Source organism: Chiloscyllium punctatum, chromosome 19, assembly GCF_047496795.1.
Source record: "Chiloscyllium punctatum isolate Juve2018m chromosome 19, sChiPun1.3, whole genome shotgun sequence".
NCBI classification, from domain to species: Eukaryota; Metazoa; Chordata; class Chondrichthyes; order Orectolobiformes; family Hemiscylliidae; genus Chiloscyllium; species Chiloscyllium punctatum.
Genome location: NC_092757.1, coordinates 41,549,796 through 41,575,031, shown reverse-complemented (window position 1 = coordinate 41,575,031; position 25,236 = coordinate 41,549,796). Strand labels below are relative to the sequence as shown.

Genomic DNA, 25,236 nt, shown 5'->3' with positions numbered 1-25,236 from the left:
CAACTTCTCTACTTAGCATAACAGGCTCTTTTAGAATTTATAGATAGAATTAGTAATTTCTTAGAACAAGGCAGATTGATTAGTTAGCATGGTTTTCTAAGTGAGAAATTACATTTAATTCATTGCTGGAGTTTTTTTATAGAGGTATCAAAAAGGATTGATGAGGTTAACACTGGAACAGCAGGGTGTGACTGCAAGTGAGGCAGGTAGAGAGATCCTGCAGTCAGGAACAGAGGATGCTCAGCTCTTGACCTTGTCCAGCAGGAATGAGGTACTTGCTGACTGTGTGGAAGAGGCAAAGGCTACAGGGAGGATGAGCCAGGTGACCAGGGCACTGTGATACAGGAGGCCATTCAAGAGGGGGGAGCCAACAGACAAGTGGTAATTGTATAGGATTCTATAATTCAGGGAGTACAGTGGAGACTCGACTATCCGAACGAGATGGGCGGGCACTATTTCATTTGGATAATCGATTATTTGGAAAATCGATTAAATGCCTTTCCTCTGGGGCTCAGAGTTTTTAAAGTCTGCCTGTTCAGGAGACTGCAGCAGTACAACGCGCGGGACAGCCCGCCCCCAACCAGGGAAAGGATATCTCCGATCGGCTTGAAAGGATATTGGAGAGGGAGGGAGAGGATCCAGTTATTGTGGTCCACAACAAAACAAACAACATAGGCAAGACTAGGAAAGAGGACCTGTTTAGGGATTACCAGGAACTAAGAACCAAATTAAAGAACAGGTCCTCAAGAGTTATAATCTCTGGATTATTTCCTGAGCAACATGTAGATTGGCATAGGGACATGAGATTAAGGAAGGTAAATATGTGGCTAAAAGAGTATTGTGGGAAAGAGGTGTTTCTTTTCATGGGGCACCAGTATGGGAACAGGAGGGATCTATACCAGTGAGACCATCTCCACCTGAAACGAGTTGGAACCAATGTTCTAATGAAAAGGGTAAATAGGCTGGTCAAGGGGGGGTGGAGCAGGGTAGAAGTTCCTCCAGTGGGAAACAAAGCATCTGTCGGGGTGGATTCAACTGTGTGGAAAGAAATGACAGGGAAGGAGAACTCAACAGAAGTTATTAAGGACTCCAGCACAGACCCCAATAAGACAGTGTGTTTGGAAAGGGATAGCAATTAAACCTCAAGCACACTGGACAAACGAATGACAATGAGAAGATGAATGGTTAATACAGGACTGAAGGTGTTTTATCTGAATGCATGCATATAAGGAATAAGCCCCCCTGCCCCGGCAATTTGCAGCTATGCCCCTTCGTACAAGCCGATATAATCATCCTAGGAAAAAGACTCTCCCTGTCCAGCCTATCTAATCCTCTGATCATCTTGTATGTCTCTATTTATCCGCTCTTAGCTGCCTTCTTTCCTTTGAGAACAGACCCAAGTCCCCTCAGCCTTTCCTCGTAAGACCTTCTCTCCAGACCGGGCAACATCCTGGTAAACCTCTTCACCTTTTCCACCTCCTCCCTGTAATGGGAGGGGAGGCGACCAGAGCTGTACACCATATTCCAAGAGAGTTTTGTACAGTTGCAGCATGACACCACGGCTCCAGAAATCAATCCCTTTTCCATTAAAACCTAACAGCACTACCAAACTGGGTGGCAATTTTCATGGATCTATACGTGGACATCAATATCCCTCTGCACATTCACACTACCAAGAAACTTTCCATTGACCCAGTATTCTGCCTTCCTGTTATTCTTCCCAAAATAAATCACCTCACATTTATCTGCATTGAACTCCATTTTCCACCTCTCACCCTCTCTTACTTATTTTTATCCTATCCGATGTCTCTACCACACCTCCTCTGCTCTGTTGACAGGATCATGCAGTGAAATCTCTTTTAGAGTCAAACAGCATAGAAATGAGCCCTTTGGTGCTAACCAAACACCAAACTATAATTGCCTCATTTACCTGCACTTGGTCGATATCCTGCTATTTTTAAAAACTTTTAGCCTTATGCTACGAGTACACTATGATACATTGCATTGACTCTAAACATGCAAGCATTCACTACTACAATTCATTTCTGGTTTTTTTCGCTAACTGATTCTTCCACCTTTGTTTATCAAAGTCGCGAAACACATCGGCAATTAAATTCTTTTGTCCTGCCACATGTATAACTTTCAAATTGGCTAAAATGATAAGCTTCAACAAAATAATCTGGAATTTTTATACTTAAATTTTTTCGAAAAGTTTAGGTGTTATGATAAATGTATACAATTGTCTCAGACATATCCACTGATAACACTAAACTCAAGGTTTCCTCGTCAATTATGGAATATTTCTATTGATGATTATTCACTTTACAGGAAAGTAGCCAACAGGTCTTTCTATTTTCTTATCATCTTCTTGTAAGACTAAAGCACTGATAGCCATATAATTCACATTGATAACCATCTTGAATAGCTTTTAGTAGTTAGGTGTGGCTAACACTGGGGCAGTAGTTAATATAGCTTTCAGGCTGTCAAATGCCTTCTGACATTCTCTATCCACTGAAATTTTCCAAACTTCTTCAAAAAGTCAGTACACCAACCACACACTTTTGGTGCTTTTAAGTACAAACTTCCAATGAAAGCCACTCAGTCCCACAAATCGTAGCATTTCTCTCTTCATTGATGGTATATGAAACTCCCAATAACCTTTATTTTCACATCCTTGTGAGGCTGTTTGTCCCTTTTGTTACGACATGGGGTAAAACCCTCTGCTAATTTAAACCTGAAACACACAGGAGCTCACCTTGTGCCGTAATCTGTTAAATTTCGAGATGCAAGGAACTATCCCAGATGTTACTATTTAAAGTAAAAATTAACAATTTTATTCTTTAAGTCCAAACGAGAACATTAGACAACTATTTACAACTCCTTTCTCTTAAACCTAACTTTTACCTCCCACTCTACAATACTGCTCCGATAAATTCCCTTTTAAATTTGTGGCAAATCAATTTCAAACCCAATTGTCATCCTTGGATGTCAAACTTTCTGTGTAGGTTTCTCTAGGTCGGCTTCAGTATTCTGCTACACAAATTTCTTCTGGACAGGTACCTTTTAGAAAGCTGTTCTGGCAGTCTTTACTTGTGGGTACTCTTTGCTATTCTCACTAACTGTTCAAAATGTCCCATTTTATACCCCAAAACATCAGATAGTTTTATTGATTTGATGCCATCAAAACATTAAAATCAAATTTGATTAAATTTTGGTCTCGAGCATAATTTAAATTGATTAGCCGATTTGAATTTTCTTTGTACCATGGCAATACATCACCAGCTATTTATATCAACCAAACGTTACATTTTTTAATTGTTCGGCACACTCTGTGCTTTTAGTCCTTGCCCGCTTCCCCTCTCCCTTAAAGGTACAGTACACACCTACACTTTCATAACAATTTCCAGTGCCATCATTATGACTTGGGCCTTTGCGATCTCGCTCTTAGCCAGGTTTATTACCAAGCCTGCCTCCTAAAGTTGATTGAATAATTCTCATAGATAGTCCAACAATTCCTTCCATGTGTTACTAAAAAAAAAACCCACCAGATCATCCATACCACACAATTGAGTCGGGGCAAAATTTTATTGGTTAGTCTCTGAAATGTGATTGACACTTTTTTAAATACCAAATACCATACTTTAACCTGGTATAGTCTGTTCGACGTCACAAAAGCTGAAATTTCCTTTACTCTGTGAATTTTTGAGAAGATTTGTAGCTCATTTGTGGTTCAGGTTGGAAGTTTGCTCGCTGTGCTGGAAGATTTGTTCTCAAGCATGCTAGGTAATATAATCAGTGAGCCTCCATTGAAGTGCTAGTGTACTGATCCACTTTCTATTTATGTGTCTTGGTCTGTTGTGGTGGGTATTATCACTTATGGTTCTTTTTCTGAGAGGCTGTTAAATCGAGTCCAAATCGATGTGTTTGTTGATGGAGTTCCAGTTTGAATGCCAGGCCTCTAGGAATTCCTTTGCGTGTCTTACTCGTAGATACCGACACTTACCAACAGGTGGCAATGGACCCGACTCCACAGCTAGAAAACCGTATTCCAAAAGCACTGAAGAAACTCCACGTGACAAATGAAATTAACAAGACAGACCTCCAAAGAAGGAAACTTGAAAGATCCAACACACCCCGTTTCTACAGATTACCAAAAGGTACACAAACTAAGAGCCCTCTCAGACCCATAGTCTTACTTCCCAGCACACCAACATACAGACTAGCAAAAGAACTTCAACGCAAACTGAAATACCTAGCAGAAGACTCATGCCACTCCATCCACTCCACCCAGGAATTCCTGAACATCAAAGACACCAACGTAGAGGTTGACGAGGTCATGGTTTTGTTCGATGTGATGGCCCTAATCACATCAATAGACGTCACCCTGGCCAAAGAAACACAGATCTCACTACTAGAAGAACCAAGGACACAAACACCAGACAGTACCAACTTCATCAGCAAGGATAGCATCCTCAAACTAGTAGACCTGTGCCTCACAACCCACTTCACCTTCAATGATAAGACCTACAAACAAATCAATGGGACACCCATGGGATCAACAATATCATGATTCTTGGCAGAAGCAGTTATGCAGAGGTTGGAACGAACAGCTCTTCCCATGACGCAGCCCAAGCTTTGGTCCATTATGTGGATGACACCTTTGTCATCACGAAATGGAACAAATTAGAAGAAACCAACAACACATAAACAACATCCTTATGGTATAAAATTCACCACAGACTGTCATTGGTATTGACATGTATGACAACTTCTGGCTGTTCACCTTCTCCCTTCAAAATGCCCTGGAGTCTTTCTGAGACATCCCTAATCTTTGCACCAAGAAGGCAGCATTACTTTCAAGAGTTTTGTTTGTGGTCACAGATCAGTCAGATTCCATTGAGTTCCCTATCACTAAAGCTCTCCCAGTCCTTTTCCTTCCTTGCTCTGCAGTAGAGGCAACCATACTGCCATAAACTTGGTGTTGCTGTTTGCCCCGAAGAGGCCACCCCCAACCGTATCCAACATAGTATGTCTGTTTGGATGGGGATGTGGGAAATGGCCACAGGGGGCTCCTCCACCACCACCTGCCCACATCTGTTATATTTCCTGGTGTTCACCCAGTGCTTTTCTGCCTGTGTAGCCCTTATGGTGTGACCATCTCACTAAACATCACAGATGCTCCATAGTGAGTCCATCTACAGCTCCAGGTACTCCACATGATCAATCAGGAGATGCAGCTGAACACTCATTCTACATTTGTGGTCACTGGAAGTGTACCTGATTTCTCACATTTGCAAGAGAATTCCACGGGAGTTGAGTCCTCCTGTCATTGGGAACCTTACACATACAGTACAAGTAATAAACTACAAGCAAATTACTCAATCTTACCCATGACTCACCAAATCAGATTTCTGTCTCTCTATTTCTAACAAATTACAGATCACAAAAATGAGGATTTTACACTCTGTTTCCCTCCCAGTACAGCACTGTCAGTCCCTAAAGCTGGCTCCTAAACAGCCATTCACCTCACTGCTTCCCTGTAATGGCACTCCAATTATTTTTCCCTGTTTAGAAAGAAGTGTCCTTTTTTAAAAATTATTCATTGCTCCTCCCCAACAAGCTCCTCTTGAATTTCCAGTGTGTGTCTCAACTGTGTACTTTCCTGTAATGCCACTCTTTGCTTTGTGCTGGGCCCCCAACCCTGGGTTTTCAATTTATTCTCTTAAAAATCTTACTATGAAGCAAAAAAAGCAATCAAAATGATAACACTCCATCCCCTTTGTACCGAATTCCCATGCTGCTGTAAGATCCCAAGATATATATACTCACTTGGGCTGTGCCTCTCTTTCGATGTGATCTCAGTCATGCTCTCTGCCTCTGCAAGATTTCTGTTTTCAGCATCTATTTGTTCCTACCCTTTTACTATGCAGGTGATTCTAAAAGAGTTTCTTTTTGGATGTAGGTTTGCTCACTGAGTTGGAAGATACATTTCCAGATGTTTTGTTACCCTACTAGATGACATCTTCAGTGGGCTTCTGGGTGAAGCACTGTTGATAATTCCTGTTTTGTATTTATATGTTGGGTTTCTTATGGTTGATGATGTCATTTCCTGTTCTTTTTCTCAGGATGTGGTAGATGGGGTCGAACTCGATGTGTTTGTTGATAGAGTTCCAGTTGGAATGCCATGCTTCTAGGAATTCTCATGCATGTCCCTGTTTGGCTTGTCCTAGGATGGATGTGTTGTCCCAGTCGAAGTAGTGTCTTTCCTCATCTGTATGTAAGGATATTAGTGAGAGAGGGTCATGTCTTTTTGGCTAGTTGATGTTCATGTATCCTGGTGGCTAGTTTTCTGCCAGTTTGTCCGATGTACTGTTTGTTACAGTCCTTGCACGGTATTTTGTATACCTCAACCTAAACTACAAATCTTCTCAAAACTCGCTAAGAGTTTCATTTTACTTTAGACATATATTCTCATTGACTTCTGTGGTAAAATTTCTGGATATGTCTTTTCAGGGAAAGTTTCCAGATCGAGACATAGCAGAAGATGGTTATCATGGTGTATCTCCTGTAAATGCATTTCCACCACAGAATAACTATGGTAAGAATCTGTCACTGTGAACATGGTCTGCAACTCTCTGCAACCCATCTCAATCATTTTATAAATAAACCCAGCCAAAAGCCAACTGTTTCTGCTACCTTACTCTCACTGTCATTCTCTCTGACACTTCTAAATCAGGATAAATGTGAGGTGATGCACTTGGCTAGAACAAACAAGGCAAGGGAACATATGATGAGTGGAAGAATCCTGGGAAGCACTGAGGTTCAGAAGCATCCCAATGTGCATATACACTGGCCCCTTGAGGTATTAAGGGCAGGATCAAGTGGCTAAGAAAATGTGAGATACTTGTTTTTATTTGCCGAGGCATAGGGTTTAACAGGACGGAGATTTTGCTGGAACTGTATAAAACGTTAGGCCAAGATTAGAGTACTGAGTGCAGTTCTGTCATCCACATTACAGGAGAGGCATGTGGGCTATGCACAGAGAACACTCCTGGTCTGGAGAGTTTCAGTTATGAAGAGAGATTGGGGTTGTTTTCCTTCAAACAGAGGAAATTGAACGGACATGATTGAAACGTATAAAAATGATGAAGGGCTATGATTGAATGACGGAGCAGATGTGATGGGCTGAATGGCCTAATTTCTGCTCCTATGTCTCATGGTCCTATAGTCAAACTCTCTGAATGAATAAAACAGATTGCTCAACTCTGAAATTTTAGGATGACACAAGGAGGCTGCTTTCCTGAACCACTGCAGTCCGTTGGTGGAACGGGTCAATGACCGAGGATAAAGATGGAAGGTTCAAAGGCGATGAGAGGAAAAACCTTTTCACCCAGAGGGTGGTGGGAACTTGAACTCACTGCCTGTAAGATTGGTAAAGGCAGAAACCGTCATAAAATTTAAACAGTACGTTTTCAAAGCATACAGGTCTGTGGGCCAAATCTAGAAAATGAGATTCAAATATTTAGGTGGTTGTTTCTGGCTGGTGAAAAGTTGATAGGCAATAGAACTTTTTCTGTGCTGGAGGTCTCTGACTTCCTCTCATTCTCTCTTATTCCCTCCCCTGAATTTATTATTTACGTGCAGATACATTTGTAAGCTCACCAAGTACATTTAATGATTGTGAAAATGGAACATTGATCCAACTGGAAAATACTTATTTTCTGGTTTATTGAAATACATATCTCTGCATTTGAAAGTAACTTGTAATTACAGTTTATTTATGCTTCTTATTCAGGCCTCTGTGACATGCTGGGAAATGTATGGGAATGGACAGCCTCTGAATATTTTCCACAAGGCCTTCCTTTAAAGGCTGGTGCTCAGAAAATGTATGTCCTACGTGGCTCCTCCTGGATTGACAGTGCAGATGGATCATTCAATCACAAAGCACGGGTTACCAGCAGGTAGAACTCTGCATCCAGTATTGCAGTATTTCTCTGGGCTCATTGATTTTGTATTTTTGGCCTTTATTATCTCTTTTACGCCAACTCATCCAATCATAGAATAGAACAATAGACAATAAACAATAGGTGCAGGAGTAGGCCATTCTGCCCTTCGAGCCTGCACCACCATTCATTATGTTCATGGCTGACCATCCTCAATCAGTATCCTGTTCCTGCCTTATCTCCATAACCCTTGATTCCACTATCCTTGAGAGCTCTATCCAAATCTTTCTTAAACGAATCCAGAGACAGGGCCTCCACTGCCCTCTGGGACAGAGCATTCCACATAGCCACCACTCTCTGGGTGAAGAAGTTTCTCCTCATCTCTGTCCTAAATGGCCTACCCCGTATTTTTAAGCTGTGTCCTCTGGTTCGGCACTCCCCCATCAGCGGAAACATGTCTCCTGCCTCCAGAGTGTCCAATCCTTTAATAATCTTATACGTCTCAATCAGATCCCCTCTCAGTCTTCTAAACTCAAGGGTATACTAGCCCAGTCGCTCCAATCTTTCAACATAAGATAGTCCCGCCATTCCAGGAATTGACCTCGTGAATCTACGCTGCACTCCCTCAATAGCCAGAATGTCTTTCCTCAAATTTGGAGACCAGAACTGTACACAATGTTCCAGGTGCGGTCTCACCAGGGCCCTGTACAGCTGCAGAAGAACCTCTTTGCTTCTGTACTCAATCCCTCTTGTTATGAAGGCCAGCATGCTATTAGCTTTCTTCACTACCTGCTGTACCTGCATGCTTACCTTCATTGACTGGTGTACAAGAACACCCAGATCTCTTTGTACTGCCCCTTTACCTAACTTGTCTCCATTTAGGTAGTAATCTGCCTTCCTGTTCTTGTCACCAAAGTGGATAACCACACATTTATCCACATTAAACTGCATCTACCATGCATCTGTCCATTCACCTAACCTGTCCAGGTCACCCTGTAATCTCCTAATATCCTCCTCTCATTTCATCCTACCACCCAGCTTTGTATCATTAGCAAATTTGCTAATGTTACTATTAATACCATCTTCTATAGCATTAATATATATTGTAAAAAGCTGCGGTCCCAGCACTGATCCCTGCGGTACTCCACTGGTCACCGCCTGCCATTCCGAAAGGGAGCCGTTTATCACTACTCTTTGTTTCCTGTCAGCCAACCAATTTTCAATCCAAGTCAGTACTTTGCCCCCAATACCATGCGCCCTAATTTTGCTCACTAACCTCCTATGTGGGACTTTATCAAAGGCTTTCTGAAAGTCCAGGTACACTACATCCACTGGATCTCCCTTGTCCATCTTCAGAATTACATCCTCAAAAAATTGGTCAAGCATGATTCTCCCTTCATAAATTCATGCTGACTCTGACCAATCCTGTTACTGCTATCCAGATGTGTCGTAATTTCATCCTTTATAATTGACTTCAGCATCTTTCCCATCACTGAGGTCAGACTAACTGGTCTATAACTTCCTGCTTTCTCTCTCGCTCCTTTCTTAAAAAGTGGTACAACATTAACCACCCTCCATTCTGCAGGAACTGATCCTGAATCTATCGAACTCAGGAAAATAATCACCAACACATCCACGATTTCTGGAGCTACCTCCTTAAGTCCCCGGGCCTGATGGTCTACATCCCAGGGTACTGATCAGCCTTCAGACCTAACAGTCTCTCCAACACCAATTCCTGGCAAATATAAATTCCCTTCAGGTCAGGTCCTTCAACCACTGTTACCTCTGGGAGATTGCTTGTGTCTTCCCCAGTGAACACAGATCTGAAATACCAATTCAACTCTTCTGCCATTTCTTTGTTCCCCATAATATATTCCCTTGTTTCTGTCTTCAAGGGCCCAATTTTAGTCTTAACCATTTTTTTTCCCTTTCACATACCTAAAAAAGCTTTTACTATCCTCCTTTATATTATTGGCCAGTTTACCTTCGTACCTCATTTTTTCTCTGCGTATTTCCTTCTTAGTAATCCTCTGTTACTCTTTAAAAGCTTCCCAGTCCTCTGTTTTCCCACTCATCTTTGCTATGTTATACATTTTCACTTTTGACTTTATATGTTTCTTAAGTTCCCTCGTCAGCCACCTCTGCCTCCTCATAGGATCTTTCTTCCTTTTTGGAATGAACTGATTCTGCATTATACCCAGAAATATCTGCCATTGTTCCTCCACTGTCATCCCTGCTAAGGTATTGCACCATTGAACTTTGACCAGCTCCTCTCTCATAGCTCCATAGTTCCCTTTATTCAACTGAAATATTGTCACTAACGATTGTACCCTCTCCCTTTCAAATTGCAGATTGAAGCTTATTGTATTATGGTCACTACCTCCCAATGGCTCCTTCACTTCGAGGTCCCTGATCAATTCTGGTTCATTGCACAATACCAGATCTAGAATTGCCTTCTCCCTGGTAGGCTCCAGCGCCAGCTGTTCTAAGAATCCATCTTGGAGTCACTCCACAAAGTCTCTTTCTTGAGGTCCAATACCATCCTGATTCTCCCAGTCCATCTGCATGTTGAATTCCCCCGTAACAACTGTAGTAACATCTTTGCGACAGGCCAATTTCAGCTCCTGATTCAACTTACATCTGACATCCAGACTACTGTTTGGGGGCCTGTAGATAACTCCCAAGAGAGTCTTTTTACCCTTAGAATTTCTCAGCTCTATCCATACTGACTCTACATCCCGTGATTCTAGGTCCCCCCGCGCAAGGGACTGAATATCATCCCTTACCAACAGGGCCACCCCACCCCCCTGCCAGTCAGTCTGTCCTTACGAATACATGTATAGCCTTGAATATTCATTTCTCAGGCCCTGTCCACTTGACGTGTCAGTTATCCCCACAATATTGTAGCTGCCAATTTCCAAAAGAGCCTCAAGCTCATCCATCTTATTTCTAGTACTTCGTGCATTCATATATAGTATTTTTAATTTATTACTGCCTCACCCTTCCCATCAACCCCTATTTCACTCAACCTTACAGCATGCTTCATTGATACCGTTATCTTTCTTGACTTCCCTTGTTCCAACTTTCCCTTCAGTTTCCTTCTTAAACTTCCAGTTTGCACCCCCCCCCCCGCCGCTATTTAGTTTAAATGCAGCTGTGTTGCAGTAGCAAACCTGCCTGCCAGAATGCTGGTCCCCAACCTATTAAGGTGCAAACCGTCTCTTTTGTATAATTCATGCTTACCACAAAACATACCCCAGTGATCCAAGAATTTAAATCCTTGCTTCCTGCACCAGTTCCCCAGCCACACATTCAAGTCCATTATCTCCCTGTTCCTGGCCTCTCCAGCCCGAGGAACTGGAAGCAAACCAGAGATAACCACTGGATGTCCTGCTTTTCAGCCTTCTTCCTAGTTGTCCGAAGTCCCACTGTAGTATGTTCCTCCTCTTCTTCCCGACATCATTTGTGCCGACATGTACCACCACCTCTGGCTCTTCACCTTCGCCTTTGAGGATTTCCTGCAATGTCCTTAATCCTGGCACCAGGAAGGCAACACACCATTCTTAAATCCCGCCTGTTGCCACAGAAACCCCGTTCAGTTCCTCTCACTATGGAGTCCCCATCACCATGGTTCTGTGCGATGTCTGACTCTTCCGCTCTGCCTCCACGCCAACTTTTGATTGACAGACCTGACCACCTCGCGGACTGGCAGTGTCACCTATCTCTACTGTTTCCAAAAGATTCAACTTGTTCCTGACAGGTACTTCCCCTGCGATCTCTTGCACCTGTCTCCTCTCTGCCATTCGGTCTGTCAAGTGATGGTCTTTTCAAAATTGGACTGGAATTCCAGCCCTAATGGCACTGCGGGTTTACCTACTGGGCATGGACTACAGTGGTACAAGAAAGCAGCCACCTTCACTACCACCTTCTCAAGGGTAACTTGTGATAGGCAATAAGTGCTGGCACAGCCAGGGAAGCCCACATCCCCTGATCAAATTTAAAAGACTAAATCTGTGCCCTCTGATCTTGATCTTTCTGCCTCTGGAGATTTGTGCCCTTAAATATCAGCTCTCAGTATCTGCAACCACTTCAGTATTTTACCTTCTGTTCTCTATTGCCTCTCCTCATTACTCCTACCAAATTTATCAATTCACACTTCTCTACTAAAATGTAGCTTCTATATATTCTGTCAATTCCACCAGCCTGTCTCAGCTTGCTTGAAGCTCATTGCTATCCTTCTCACTGATCACAATACGTCCAAATTTTTGTGTCATTCTAAAATTTCAGAATTGAGTAGTTCATTTTATTCATTCACAGGATTTGACTATAGGACCACAAGACATAGGAGCAGAAATTAGGCCATTCAGCCCATCCAGTCTGCTCCACCATTCAATTATGGCTGATTAGTTTCTCAACCCCGTTTTCCTGCTTTCTCCCTGTAACCTTTGATCTCCTGTCTATCTCAGTCTTAAATATACTCAATGACCTGGCCTCCACAGTCTTCTGTTGCAATGAATTCCATAGATCTGTCACACTCTGGCTAATAAAGTTTCTCCTTATCTCCGTTCTGGTCTTCTCTTTACTTTAAAGCTGTGCCATTGGATCCTAGTCTCTTCTACCAATGGAAGCATCTTCCCAATATCCACTCTGTCCAGGCCATTCAGTATTCTCTAAATTTCAATTAGATCTGCCCTCATCCTTGTCAACTCCATCGAGTATAGACCCAGAATTGTCAAACGTTTCTCATATGTTCACCTGTCATTCTTGGGATCATTCTCATTTGCTTTCCTAGCAACTGACTCAACCTACAAGTTTACATTGAGAGAATCCTGGACTAGAACTCCCAAGTTTCCTGGCACTTTCAGACTTCTGAATTTTCTCTCCATTTAGAAAATAGTCCATGCCTCTATTCTTCAGACCAAAGTGATTGACCTCACACTTTCCCACATTGTACTCCATCTGCCACTACTTTGCCCATTCTCCTAACCTGTCCAAATCCTTCTGCAGCCTCCTCGCCCTCTCAATGCTACCTGTCCCTCTACCTATCTTTATATTCTGCAAACTTTGTCAGAATGCCTTCAGTTCCTTCATCTAGATCGTTAATGTTTAAAGTAAAAATTGTGCTCCCAGCACTGACCCTTGTGGAACACCACTTGTCAGCGGCTGCTATCCTGAAAAGGACCCTTTTATCACCACTCTCTGCTTTCTGTCAGACAGCCAAACTTCTATCCATGCTAGTATCTTGTCTGTTAATATCATGGGCCCTTATCTTACTCCGTCACCTCCTGTGCAGCACCTTGTCAAAGGCCTCCTTGAAGTCCAGGTAGATAAAATCCATTGGCTCTCCTTGGTCTAACCTTCCCATTACTTCCTCAAAGAATTCTAGCAGATTTGTTAGGCATCATCTCCCCTTGATGAAACCATGCTGACTTTGCCCTGTTTTACCTTACACTTCCAAGTATTCACAGTGGATTCGAGTATCTTACCCATGGCTGAGGTTAGGCTAATCAGTTTGTAATCTTCTAACTTTTGCCTTAGTCCCTTTTGAAACATGTCACGTTAGCGATTTTCCAGTCCTCTGGGACACTCCCTGATTCTAGCAATTCCTGAAAGATCACCACTAATGCCTCCACTATCTCTTCAGCTATCTCCCTTAGAAGCGGAGATTCACACGGATGATCCCTGGAATAGTTGGTCTAAAAATGAGGAACAGCTGAGGATCCTGGGATTGTATTCATTGGAGTTTAGAAGATTAAGGGGAGACTTAATAGAGACGTACAAGATAATACATGGCTTGGAAAGGGTGGACGCTAGGAAATTGTTTCCGTTAGGTGAGGAGACTAGGACCCGTGGACACAGCCTTAGAATTAGAGGGGGTAAATTCAGAACAGAAATGTGGAGACATTTCTTCAGCCAGAGAGTGGTGGGCCTGTGGAATTCATTGCCGCAGAGTGCAGTGGAGGCCGGGACGCTAAATGTCTTCAAGGCAGAGATTGATAGATTCTTGTTATCTCGAGGAATTAAGGGCTACGGGGAGAATGCGGGTAAGTGGAGTTGAAATGCCCATCAGCCATGATTGAATGGCGGAGTGGACTCGATGGGCCGAATGGCCTTACTTCCACTCCTATGTCTTATGGTCTTATGGAAGGAGTTGCCCTTGGAGTACTTAACATTGACTCCAGACCCCATGAAGTCTCGTGGCTTCTGGTTAAACATGGGTAAGGAAATCTATTGCTGGTTACCACATACTCTATTACACTGATGAATCAGTGCTCCTCCATGATGGACAACACCTGGACAAAATGTAATCTGGGTGGGAGATTTCAATGCCCCTCCCAAGAGTGGCTTGACACTAACACTACTGATCAAGTTGATCAGCGTCCAAAAGGACATAGCTGCTCGACTGAGCCTGCGGCAAATGTTAAGGGAACCAACGAGAGAGAAAAACATACTTGACCTCATCCTTACCAGTCTGCAATGCTGCAGATACATCTGTTCATGACAGTAATGGTAAGAGTGACCACTGCACAGGAGAAAAAAATTCCAACTTCACATTGAGAATACCCTCCATCGTGTTGGAACTATCACCGTGCTAAATGGGACAGACTTTGAATAGATCTTGCAACTCGAGACTGGACATCCATGAGATGCTGAGAGCCATCAACGCTCCAGGCAAAACAGCCCCAACCCTGTTCAACCTCTCCCTACAGCTCAAATCCTTCAACCCTAGTAACAAGGGTAAGTCTTTTCTGAACCCTTGCAAGTTTCACAGCATCCTTCCTATAGGAAGGAGACCAGAATTGCACACAATATTCTAAAAGTGGCCTAACCAAAATCCTGTACAGCTATAACATGACCTCCCAACTTCTACACTCAATGCTCTGACCAATAAAGGAAAGCATGCCAAACACCTTCTTCACTATCCTATCTGCTTAAGACTCTACTTTCAAGGAACAATGAACCTGCATTCCAAGGTCTCTTGTTCAGCCACACTCCCCAGGACCTTATCATTAAGATAAGTTGGGGCAGCACGGTGGCTCAGTGGTTAGCTGTGCTGCCTTCACAGCACCGAGAACCTGGGCAATTGTCTGTGTGGAGTTTGCACATTCACCCCGTGTCTGCTTAGGTTTTCTCCCACAATCAAAAGATGTGCAGGTTAGGTGAATCGGCCATGCTAAATCGCCCATAGCATTCAGGGATGTACAGGCTAGGTGCATTAGTCAGGGAAAAATGGAGAGTAATGGGGTAGGGGAATGGGTCTGAGTGGGCTTGTGGGGCCGAGGGACCCGTTTCCACATGAGGGATTCTATGAAAGTCCCACTCTTATTTGCCTTTCAAAAATGCAGCATCTCAGATTTATCTAAATTAAACTTCATCTGCCACTCCTTGGCCCATTGGCCCATCTGATCAAGATCCCATTGTACTCTAAGTTAACCTTCTTCACTTTCCACTACACCTCCAATTTTGGTGTCATCTGCAAACTTACTATCACTCCTATGTTCACATCCAAATCATTTATGTAAATGATAAAAAGCAGTGGACCCAGCACCAATCCATGTGACACACCAGTGGTCACAGGCCTCTAGTCTGAAAAGCAATCTTCCACAACCACCTTCAAGTGGCCTTCTACCTTTGATCCAGTTCTGTATCCAATTGGTTAGTTCTCCCTGTATTCCATGTGATCTGACTTTGCTAACCAGTTTATCACGAGGGACCTTGTCAAACGCTTTACTAAGTCCATATACGTCATGTCCGCCACTCTGCCCTTATCAATCCTCTTTGGTATTTCTTCAAAAACTCAATCAAGTTAGCGAGACATGATTTCCTACACAAAGCCATGTTGACTATCTCTAATCAGTCCTTGCCTTTCCAAACACATGTACATCCTGTCCCTCAGGATTCCCTCCAACAACTTGCCCACCATTAATGTCAGGCTCACTGGTCTTTGGTTCCCTTGTTTTTCCTTACTACTTTTCTTAAATAGTGGCACCATGTAAGCCAACTTCCAGACTTATGGCACCTCATCTCTGACTACTAATGATCCAGATATTTCAGCAAGGGGCTCAACAATCACTTCTCTAGCTTCCCACAGAGTTCTAGGGTACAACTGATCAGGTCCTGGGAATTTATCTACCTTTTTGTATTTCAAGACATCCAGCACTTCCTCCTCTGTAATGTGGACATTTTCAAGATGTCACCATCTGTTTCCCTACATTCTATATCTTCCATGCTTCCTTTCCCAGTAAACACTTGTGCAAAATACTCATTTAGTATCTTCCACATCTCCAGTGGTTCCACACACAGGCTGCCTTACTGAACTTTACAGGCCATTGGTTAGCCCACTGTTGGAATATTGTGTGCAATTCTGGTCTCCTTCCTATCGGAAAGATGTTGTGAAATTTGAAAGGGTTCAGAAAAGGTTTACAAGGATGTTGCCAGGATTGGAGGATCTGAGCTATAGGGAGAGGCTGAACAGGCTGGGGCTGTTTTCCCTGGAGCGTCGGAGGCTGAGGGGTAATAGAGGTTTACAAAATTATGAGGGGCATGGATACGATATATAGACAAAGTATTTTCCCTGGGGTGGGGAAACCCAGACCTAGAGGGCATAGGTTGAGGGTGAGAGGAGAAAGAAAAACAAGAGACCTAAGGGCAACTTTTTCACGCAGAGGGTGGTATGTGTGTGGAATGAACTGTCAGAGGATGTGGTGGAAGCTAGTACAATTGCAACATTTAAGAAGCATTTGGATAGGAAATGTGTGGAGGGATATGGGCCAGGTGCTGGCAGGTGGGACTAGATTGGGTTGGGATATCTGGTCGGCATGGACAGGTTGGACCGAAGGGTCTGTTTCCATGCTGTACATCTCTATGACTCTATGACTCTATTTGCCAAAGCTATCTCATCTCCCCTTTTTGCCCTCCTGATTTCTCTTTTAAGTATATTCCTACTGTGTTTAAATTATAAGGATTCCCTCGATCTCTGCTGTCTATACTTCTTTTTCTTGACCAAAACCTTAATTTCTCTCGTCATCCAGCATTGCCTACACTTACCAGCCTTACCTTTCACCCAAACAGGAACATATTATCTCTGGACTCTTGATATCTCATTTTTGAAGGCTCCGCATTGTCCAGCCGTCCCTTTACCTGCGAACAATCGCATGCCATCAAATTTTGGAAGCTCTTACCTTGTACCATTAAAATTGGGAGGAAACCAGAGCATCCGAAGGAAACCCGTACAGGCACGGGAATTGAACAAACTCCACTCAGACAGTTTCCAGAGGATGGAATTAAACCTAGCCCCCCCCAGGCAGCAGCGCTCATCACTGAGCCACTGTGCTGCCCTTAATCTGTTCTGGATGTTGATCTAGGAATAAATGTTGTTGAGATGGAGCATAATTATTCTGTTCTTCTCCTCGTACTCTGGGTAAATAGACTGAGATTTGAACCCTCAACCATTTGACCTCGACACCTTCTTCCTGATCTTGTCTCTTTACCTGCACAGATGGCTTCCTGTACTGAAGGCACATTTTAATCAGGCAAGCAATTCCACAGCATATCTACTTACTTTCATAAACATCGCATGATGATGTGGTGGTGCATTTACTACCTCATAGTAGGAATGGAGACGGAGTTTCTGGTGAGGCTCCCCTGCAGCTTCCTCATTGTCATTCATCCCCCAGGCATGAACCAGGCACCTCTCAGCACATGCCCACCCTGCAGAAGTCACTGTGTGGTCCAGCCTTGGAGAGGAAACCTGTTGCTGGAAGCCAGAAGTGTCAGACTCATCAGCGTTGCACAGTGACAGCACCATTCACCAATCCGTTGCAGGGAATTGCCCCTCCCCTGCTTAACCTAATTGAGTGTCTAGTATCAGGAATTCAGATGGCACTGCCTTCCAATGTGGCATACTTCTCACCTTGTTGCAGCACTCCTGTTGAAAATCAGTAACATTGAGGATAGAGGGTGTGTTTCCTCCTTCCCACTTCCTGCACCTACACCACTACATCATCATCTGAGAAGGTTGTCAGCTATTTCTCAGCTCCAACATTTTCTGTGGTAAGTACCATAAAAATCCTTCCAGTTGGATGTACCACCCCTTAAAGATATACTAGCTGTCTGTCTGTAGCGCTGTCTTTCTGGTAACCTCCTGGCATAGCGAGTCAATAATGAGAGCATGAGAGCAGCATTTGACATACTAAATGTTTTGTGCAGCACTGTATGTGCAGCAGCAGCCTGTAAGGTACCTTCCTTTGTGTTAAACATTGTATATGCAGCCTCAGTGAAGAATTTGAAGATACCAAGCATTGCAAAAAACTGCTCACAGTGAACAAGAAAACAGTGATGTGCTGTCATCAACACATACAAGTTGATGACAGTCAGTAACTAAGTGTGATTGTGACCTAAACACACATCAAACGTCAAAAATAAGGAAAAGTATCAGAAAGCTAATTTGCTGTGTTTCTTTCTAGGATGGGGAACACGCCTGACTCAGCTTCTGATAACTTGGGCTTTCGATGTGCTACAAGCAAGGTTTCATCTCTGAAACAAAATACAAAAGTTCAAACGGAGCTCTAAATGTCATTTAAAGAACAGCAATAGTTTTGAAGAATGTACAGTATGATCCATGGATCAGAATAATTAAGCAGATTGTTTGCTTCTTTTAAACTGGCATTAACTCTTTTATAATGTGAAGTAGATTAAAATTGAAAATCATCTCAAAATGGTGCTTTTATATTTTGTTGGGTTATACATGTTTTAATGTTTAGGAAATATAACGTTAGATTAAAAAGTAAGTTAATGACAATCTGAAAGATCATAAAAACATAGATAATGAAATCAGGAGCAGGCCATTCATCCCTGTAAGCCTGCTCTGCCGTTTACTCCTGTTGGATGTCTGTTCCTGCATTCCCCTCCCCCCCATCCTTTGGTTCCTTTAGCTGTATCCAACTTCTTCAGAGTATTTAGTCACACAGCACAAAAACAGACCCTTTAGTCCAACAAGTCCATGCTGACCATATTCCCAAACTAAATTCATTCCACCTGCCTGCTCTTGGCCCCTATCCCTCCAAACATTTCCTGTTCATGGACTTATCCAATTGTCTGTTAAATGTAACCATACCTGCAGCCACTGTTTTCTCTGGCAGTTCATTCCACACACTAACTGTGTAACAGAAAAAGTTGCCCCTCATATCTTCTTCAAATCTTTTACCTCTCACCTTAAAAATATGCATCCCCCACCCTAGGGGAAACAAAAACCCTTGTCATTTATCTTATCTATGCCCCTAAAGATTTTATAAACTTCAATAAGATCACCCCTCAACATCCGACACTCCAGTGAAAAATGTTCCAGTCTATTTTCATGTCTCAAACTCTCTTCCCAGCAACATCCTGGTAAATCTTTTCTGAACCACCCCCAATTTAATAATATCCTTCCTAGACCAGACTGCCCAGAATATTCCAGGAGAGGCCTCACCAATGTCTTGTACAACCTCAACATGACATCCCTACTCCTACAATGAAAGCAATTGTGCTAATTGCCTTCTTAATCACTCTGTCTACCTGTGATGCAATTTTCAAAGAATGATGTATCTAAACTGCTAGGTCTTTCTGTTCTACAACACTACCCAGGGCCTTACCAGTAATTGTATAATGTATGTCCTGTCCTTGTTTGTATTAATGAAAAAACAATACTTCACATTTATCTAAATTAAACTCCATCTGCCACCCCTCAGCCCATCAACCTAATTGATCAGGATCTCTTTGTAATCTTAGATAACTTTCTCACGCTCCACTATACCACCAATTTTGGTGTCATCTGCAAACTTACTAACCACACCTCCTATATTCTCATCCAAATCATGTAAATCCTATCTTTCAGAATCAGCTTTAACTTAGCTACCACTGATGTCAGACTGGCAGGCCAATAGTTTCTAGGAAAGACCTTCCAGTCTTTCCTAAACAATGACAGAACATTAGCCACTCTGCAGTCCTCTGGTACTTCTATGTTTATGGATGATACAAATATTTCTTGAAATCAGACAATGCTTTCGTCATCAACTGAGTTCTGTGGGACTGAATTCCACAGGCTGACTACTCTGTGTGATAAAATTTCTCATCTTAGTCCCTATATCCTTAGACTGTGACTGCCTTAGTTCTGGACTCCCTTGCCTACAGAAACATCCATTTTGTTTTATGTTAAGTCTCTTAAGTGGGCGACTTCGTGTATGTTAAGTACCTTAACAAAGTCAGTTTCTCTCTCTCCTCAGCGGAAGGGACCGTTACAAGTGTTACTGACAATCCGGACTGCAATTAAATTGGAAGGATATAACGTGTGGGCGCATGTGACCAAGTGTAAAATCCATAATCCCACCAACTTGGCAACTACCAAAGCGAATGATGAGAACCCTGTGGATGCAATTCCTGGGCCTGCAAACGAATGAACCTCGAAACATCTGGCCTTGTGTGGCCAAGAGTACCCATCGGTTATGCAATGATCTAACGCGATGTTAGTCAGATGTTGAAAAATTTAGGTCAGGGTCTGGGGAGGGTTAACCATCTTTCCTCCACTACAGTGGGAGGTTAAAAAGAGTATCAGCTGCTTTGCAATGTTAGTTCTTGTAAGTTAAGCCTCCCGCTGTCTGACTTCCAAGATTCCCTTGTAGTGCTTCTCGGGGATGTGAGGGGAGATCACATTTTGCAAGGAATCTGTTGCAGGGGAAGGTATGGAAACTAAAAGAGTTTTCTAGCAAGTGTGTGAAAGGAGGTCGCAGGCAAGTGTCAGACGGAGATGCAATTTGAATTGGTCCCAATCCCAAACTGAGCTCATCGACAATTCTCATGTGACACATGGAGTTTGTCAATACAGGGGTCAGGGAGGCAGAGTGTATTTTTCCATGTGTAGTACCCCTGGGCAGAGCCCCTTGCACTGGTACCTAGAGTCTTGGGTGTGGCTTTTAGAGAAGCCTCAGGTGCTGGAGAATATGGCTGAGAAAAACAGCTTCCCCTCTGTTACGAAACTAAAGCAACTAAGATGATCACAATACACCCCAATATATTTTGTATCTGGCGTATCAAATCCGTGTGGCATGAAAAGAAACTGACTGTTGAGTATGTGCCCATATACCAACCCATTCATGGGGTACATCCATGGGGCTATGGAGTTGGTGTTGAGGGTGCAGATGAAGTTCTCCGTCAGGTGGATGCCAGGAACTTTCTCTGCAATCTAAGCAACAAGTTGATTTATGTGTGAAATTGGGGCTGGTGGATTTTTGGAGGCGTCTCCATCCTGCAAGTAGGGACTTTGTTTTTTGTTACACCGCACAAGTATCATACTAGGATTGATCTTTTCGTAGCCCCCACAATTTATTTGGATTTGATGATGTCCTGCACAATTGGGAATATTACCATATCCAATCACACAGCAGTATACTTAGCAGTCAAGATACAGATCAACGTAACAGGTTCATGGCACTGGTGAATGGATCCCTTTATTCTCAGGGACGTAAGATCATCGAGTATTTCCCTAATGAGTGTAATGGCCATTTTTGGCCATTAATTTGGATATGGTTAGCAACCCATCTGTTCTGTGGAAGACTGCTAAGGCTGATGCCAGGGGGATAATTATCTGCTGCCAGTTGGAAGCAACAGAAGGGAGAGCAGCAGCTTCTGCTCGAGGAGTGACTGAAGACAGCTGAGACGTCCATCGGTGGCTAAGTTGCAGCAGATCACAGCTCTTCAGTCCACCTTGAATTCCACGCTCTCTCACACAGCAGGGAAGGAACGTTCCTTTGTGAAACAAAGGTTGTTTGAGCATGGTGATAGGCCGGGCAAATATCTGGCTAGGAAAAAGAACATCCCCCAATCTATTATATCAATCAGGGAAGGGACTGGAACTCTTGTGATTCTAAAAAGATGAATGCTGCATTTTGTAGCTTTTACTCCGAATTATACCAGTCAGAATGCTATGAGGACAGATGTGCTAAGGTGGAGTCCTTTTTTAAGAGCCTGGATCTTCCAGGTGTGACCTCTGAACGGGTGTCTGTCCTTAATGTCCCTTTAACAGTGCGAGAGGTACAGGAGGCAGTGAAGCGGCTTCAGAGTGGGAAGGTGCCCGGCCCTGATGGTCTCCCTAGAGAATTCTACAAAGAATTTATAAATATCCTGTCAGGGCTAATACTGGACATTTACAATTATTTGTACAGTCATGATTGCCTCCCACCATCCATGAGAGAGGCTAATATCTCTCTCATCCTTCAGAAAGGGAAATCCAGGAGGCCTGTGCTCCTTATAGGCCCATCTTACTTCTAAATTCTGATTTTAAAATTTTATCCAAGACTCTTACATTAAGACTGGAAACAGCGTTGCTTTCCATTGTCAAAGAGGACCAGTTTTTATAAAGGGCCGCACACAGATCCTCCAACAATGTCAGGAGATTACTTAATATATTCCGAGCGTGTTAGCAGAGATCGGTTCAGGGATTAGTGATCAATTTAGATGTAGAGAAGACATTTGACTGGGTGGAGTGGCCATATCCTTTTTACATCCTAGAATGGTTTAGTCTAAGCGAAGTCTTTATTGGGTGGGTAGAGGTCCTTGATAGTGATCCTCTCGCTTTATGGTGTAAGATCCAGTAATCTTGGGATCTGTAGGGGTAGTCAGCAAGTCCCCCCTCCACTCACTCTTTACACTGGTGATTGAACTGCTGGCAAAGGCTATGTGCAGGGATTCTAACATAACTGCCCCAGAAGTGGGATTAAAGGCACATAAAATCACATTATATGCCGATGATGTTCTTTTTTTTTGAACCCCATTAGTTTCTGTACACATTTGATACAAATTTATTGGGCTCTTTTTTGGGCAGAAGTTTAATGTTTCAAAATCAGAGGCTATAGGGGCCTTGGGGGAATATTTCACATTGAGGGTGAGTGACGGTTTCCCTTTAAGTGGTCACAGGTTGGGGTTTTATTTATTTAGGTATTTTTGTCACTACTATCTTCGATCAGTTACTTAACGCTATTTTGTCCACTTGCTTGACAAGATTAAACAAGATCATCAAAGATGGGAGGCCCTTCCAATATCTTGGTTAGGTCGAGTAGCCTTTATTAAAATGAATGTCCTTCCTTGTTAGCTATACCCTATGCAAATGCTTCCTTTGATTTTTCCTAGGCAAACACTTTGGCGACTTAATGGCTGGTTTAGCTCTTTTATCATGCACCACAGACGGCCCCTTATTAAGCTCGCCAAATTGCAATTACCCCAAGGGCAGGGGGGAGTGGACCTCCCGGATATTAAAAAATATCAATTAAGCTCCCTTTTATCTGTTGTGAATGACTGAGGACCCGGCGTCAATATGGTTGGACATTGAGGCCTCTCAGGCAAAGAGCCCATTGTTCTTAGATAAAATGAGGAAAGTTGCGGACTACTGTCATAATCCAATAATTATTAATACTGTCAAAGCGTGGAGGACAATGCGGCAGAGTGAGGGGAATATATCGAAAACTTTTTTTTTTACCCCTATAGTTGGTGTGCCAGGGTTCCGGCCAGGGATAATGGACCCTGGGTTTAAACTCTGGGCAGCTAGGGGAGTTTCCTGGTGACTTTTGAGGGTGAAGCAATGATGTCTTTTGACTAAATAAGCCACAAGTATAGGTTCTCTAGCAGAGACCTTTCTCACTTTTTCCAGATTAGGGAAAAATTTGTTCAAAAAGGAACGATGCCCTTGACTGACTCCTATGGATCTGACACAGAGAAGAGGGTGCTCCATGCCAAGAGCACTCTCTCAGTTAGTCCTCTTCATCATTTCAGGTGAGGTAGTCCCTCAGATAATATTGAGTGAGGTCTAGGAGAGAGAGTTAGGAGTTGCGATCTCCTCTCAGACATGGGAGGGTATTTGTCATAATACGAGAAAGATTTTGATCTGTAATAGAACCTATGCCATGCAGTTGAAGATTCTTCCTAGGATCCATCTAGCCCCAGACAGTCTCTCAAAATTTAAGGTGGGAGTGTCCTCAGTGTGCCCCAAGTGTAAAATAAGTACTGGTACTCTCACTCACTGTCCGTGGTCCTGTCACAGGCTTTCTATGTGCTGCAGCGCTGTGGCAGGAGTAATGGAGAGGGTCTTGGGGACTGAAGTTAAGATGGACCCGATCTCTCTTCTCCTGGGCCTGCCCAATTAATCTTCTTTAGATACTCGGGGAGAAAACTTTTTAATATCCGTATTTTCTGCGCTAGGAAAAACATTTTGATGTGTTGGGGCCCGTCAAGTTGGCGTAAGCTAATCATGAAACATATTTTCCCTACCCCCCCCACCCCAAACATTGTCACAAGTATGGTGGACCAAAAACTGATCATTTTTATAAGATATGGCAGCCCTATTTGGATTACCTAGACATAGATTTGTGTGCCTTTTAATGAGGACATTTGTATAACCATGACAATCTGATTTAGCGAACTTGGTACCCCGAGAGGAAGAATTTCGAATAAATGCGGGTATAATGCTCTCGAAGGTTGAGAGCAATTGTTTGGTTGCGCTGAGCAATGTTATTTATTTATTACTTCTACTGGGCTATTTATCTTGCACATGAGTATAGTTTTGTTTTGTTTATGTTGTTTTTTATTTGTTTTTCATTTATATGCTTATTGTTGTAATTTTGTAATTTAGTAATAAATAATCTTTTTCTCTCAATAAAAATATTGAAAAAAAAACTTGATCTGGACTCCAACACTTAAGCTTATGAGAACCTTCACCAGGGAACCTTTACAGATTAAGAGTACAACTTCAGTTCCGGTCTTTTATTTTTTTTTCTTTCTAGTGAGCAAATCTACAGAAGTTTTGGAATTTGGGTTTTTGGTAAATCTTACTCGGGGTTTTTATCGGACACATATCATAGAAGGGAAAGTAAAAGCTAGGTTAGCAGAAGGAGTTGTAAATAGTTGTTAGTTACTTATTCTCTGTTATACTTTAAGTAATAGAATTATTAATTTTTACTTTAAATAGTTCTTGGCCTCTCAAATTTTCACAGATTACTGCACGGGATAAATATTTTCTGTGTTGCTGGTTTAAACTAAGCAGGAGGGTTTACCCCGTATCGTAACACTCTCGTTGCCAGTGAAATAACTCTATGAAGGCCATTATCCTATCATCAAGTCACCCTGTAATTACACATGCACATTACATGATTCTGTCTCAGCTATCTTAGAGCTGGCTCCTAGAGTAAGCAGAACCTCTGACACTGCTACTTTTTTTTATATAGAAATGATGCACTCGACTCCCTGCGGCGCCCACCTCTCCCTGAAC

At 42.8% G+C, this 25,236-nt stretch overlaps 1 protein-coding gene across 1 annotated transcript in view; it reads left to right on the top strand.

Annotated features, from left to right (window-relative positions):
- sumf2 (sulfatase modifying factor 2) overlaps window positions 1-18,661 on the top strand; it is a 60,738-nt gene extending 42,077 nt beyond the window's left edge. Inside the window, exons 7-9 of the mRNA XM_072589251.1 lie at window positions 6,514-6,598; window positions 7,796-7,961; window positions 18,410-18,661. Coding sequence (XP_072445352.1) covers window positions 6,514-6,598; window positions 7,796-7,961; window positions 18,410-18,515 — 357 coding nt within the window. The 3' untranslated portion in view covers window positions 18,516-18,661. The remainder of the gene's footprint in view (window positions 1-6,513; window positions 6,599-7,795; window positions 7,962-18,409) is intronic.
- The last annotated feature ends 6,575 nt before the right edge of the window (window positions 18,662-25,236 follow it).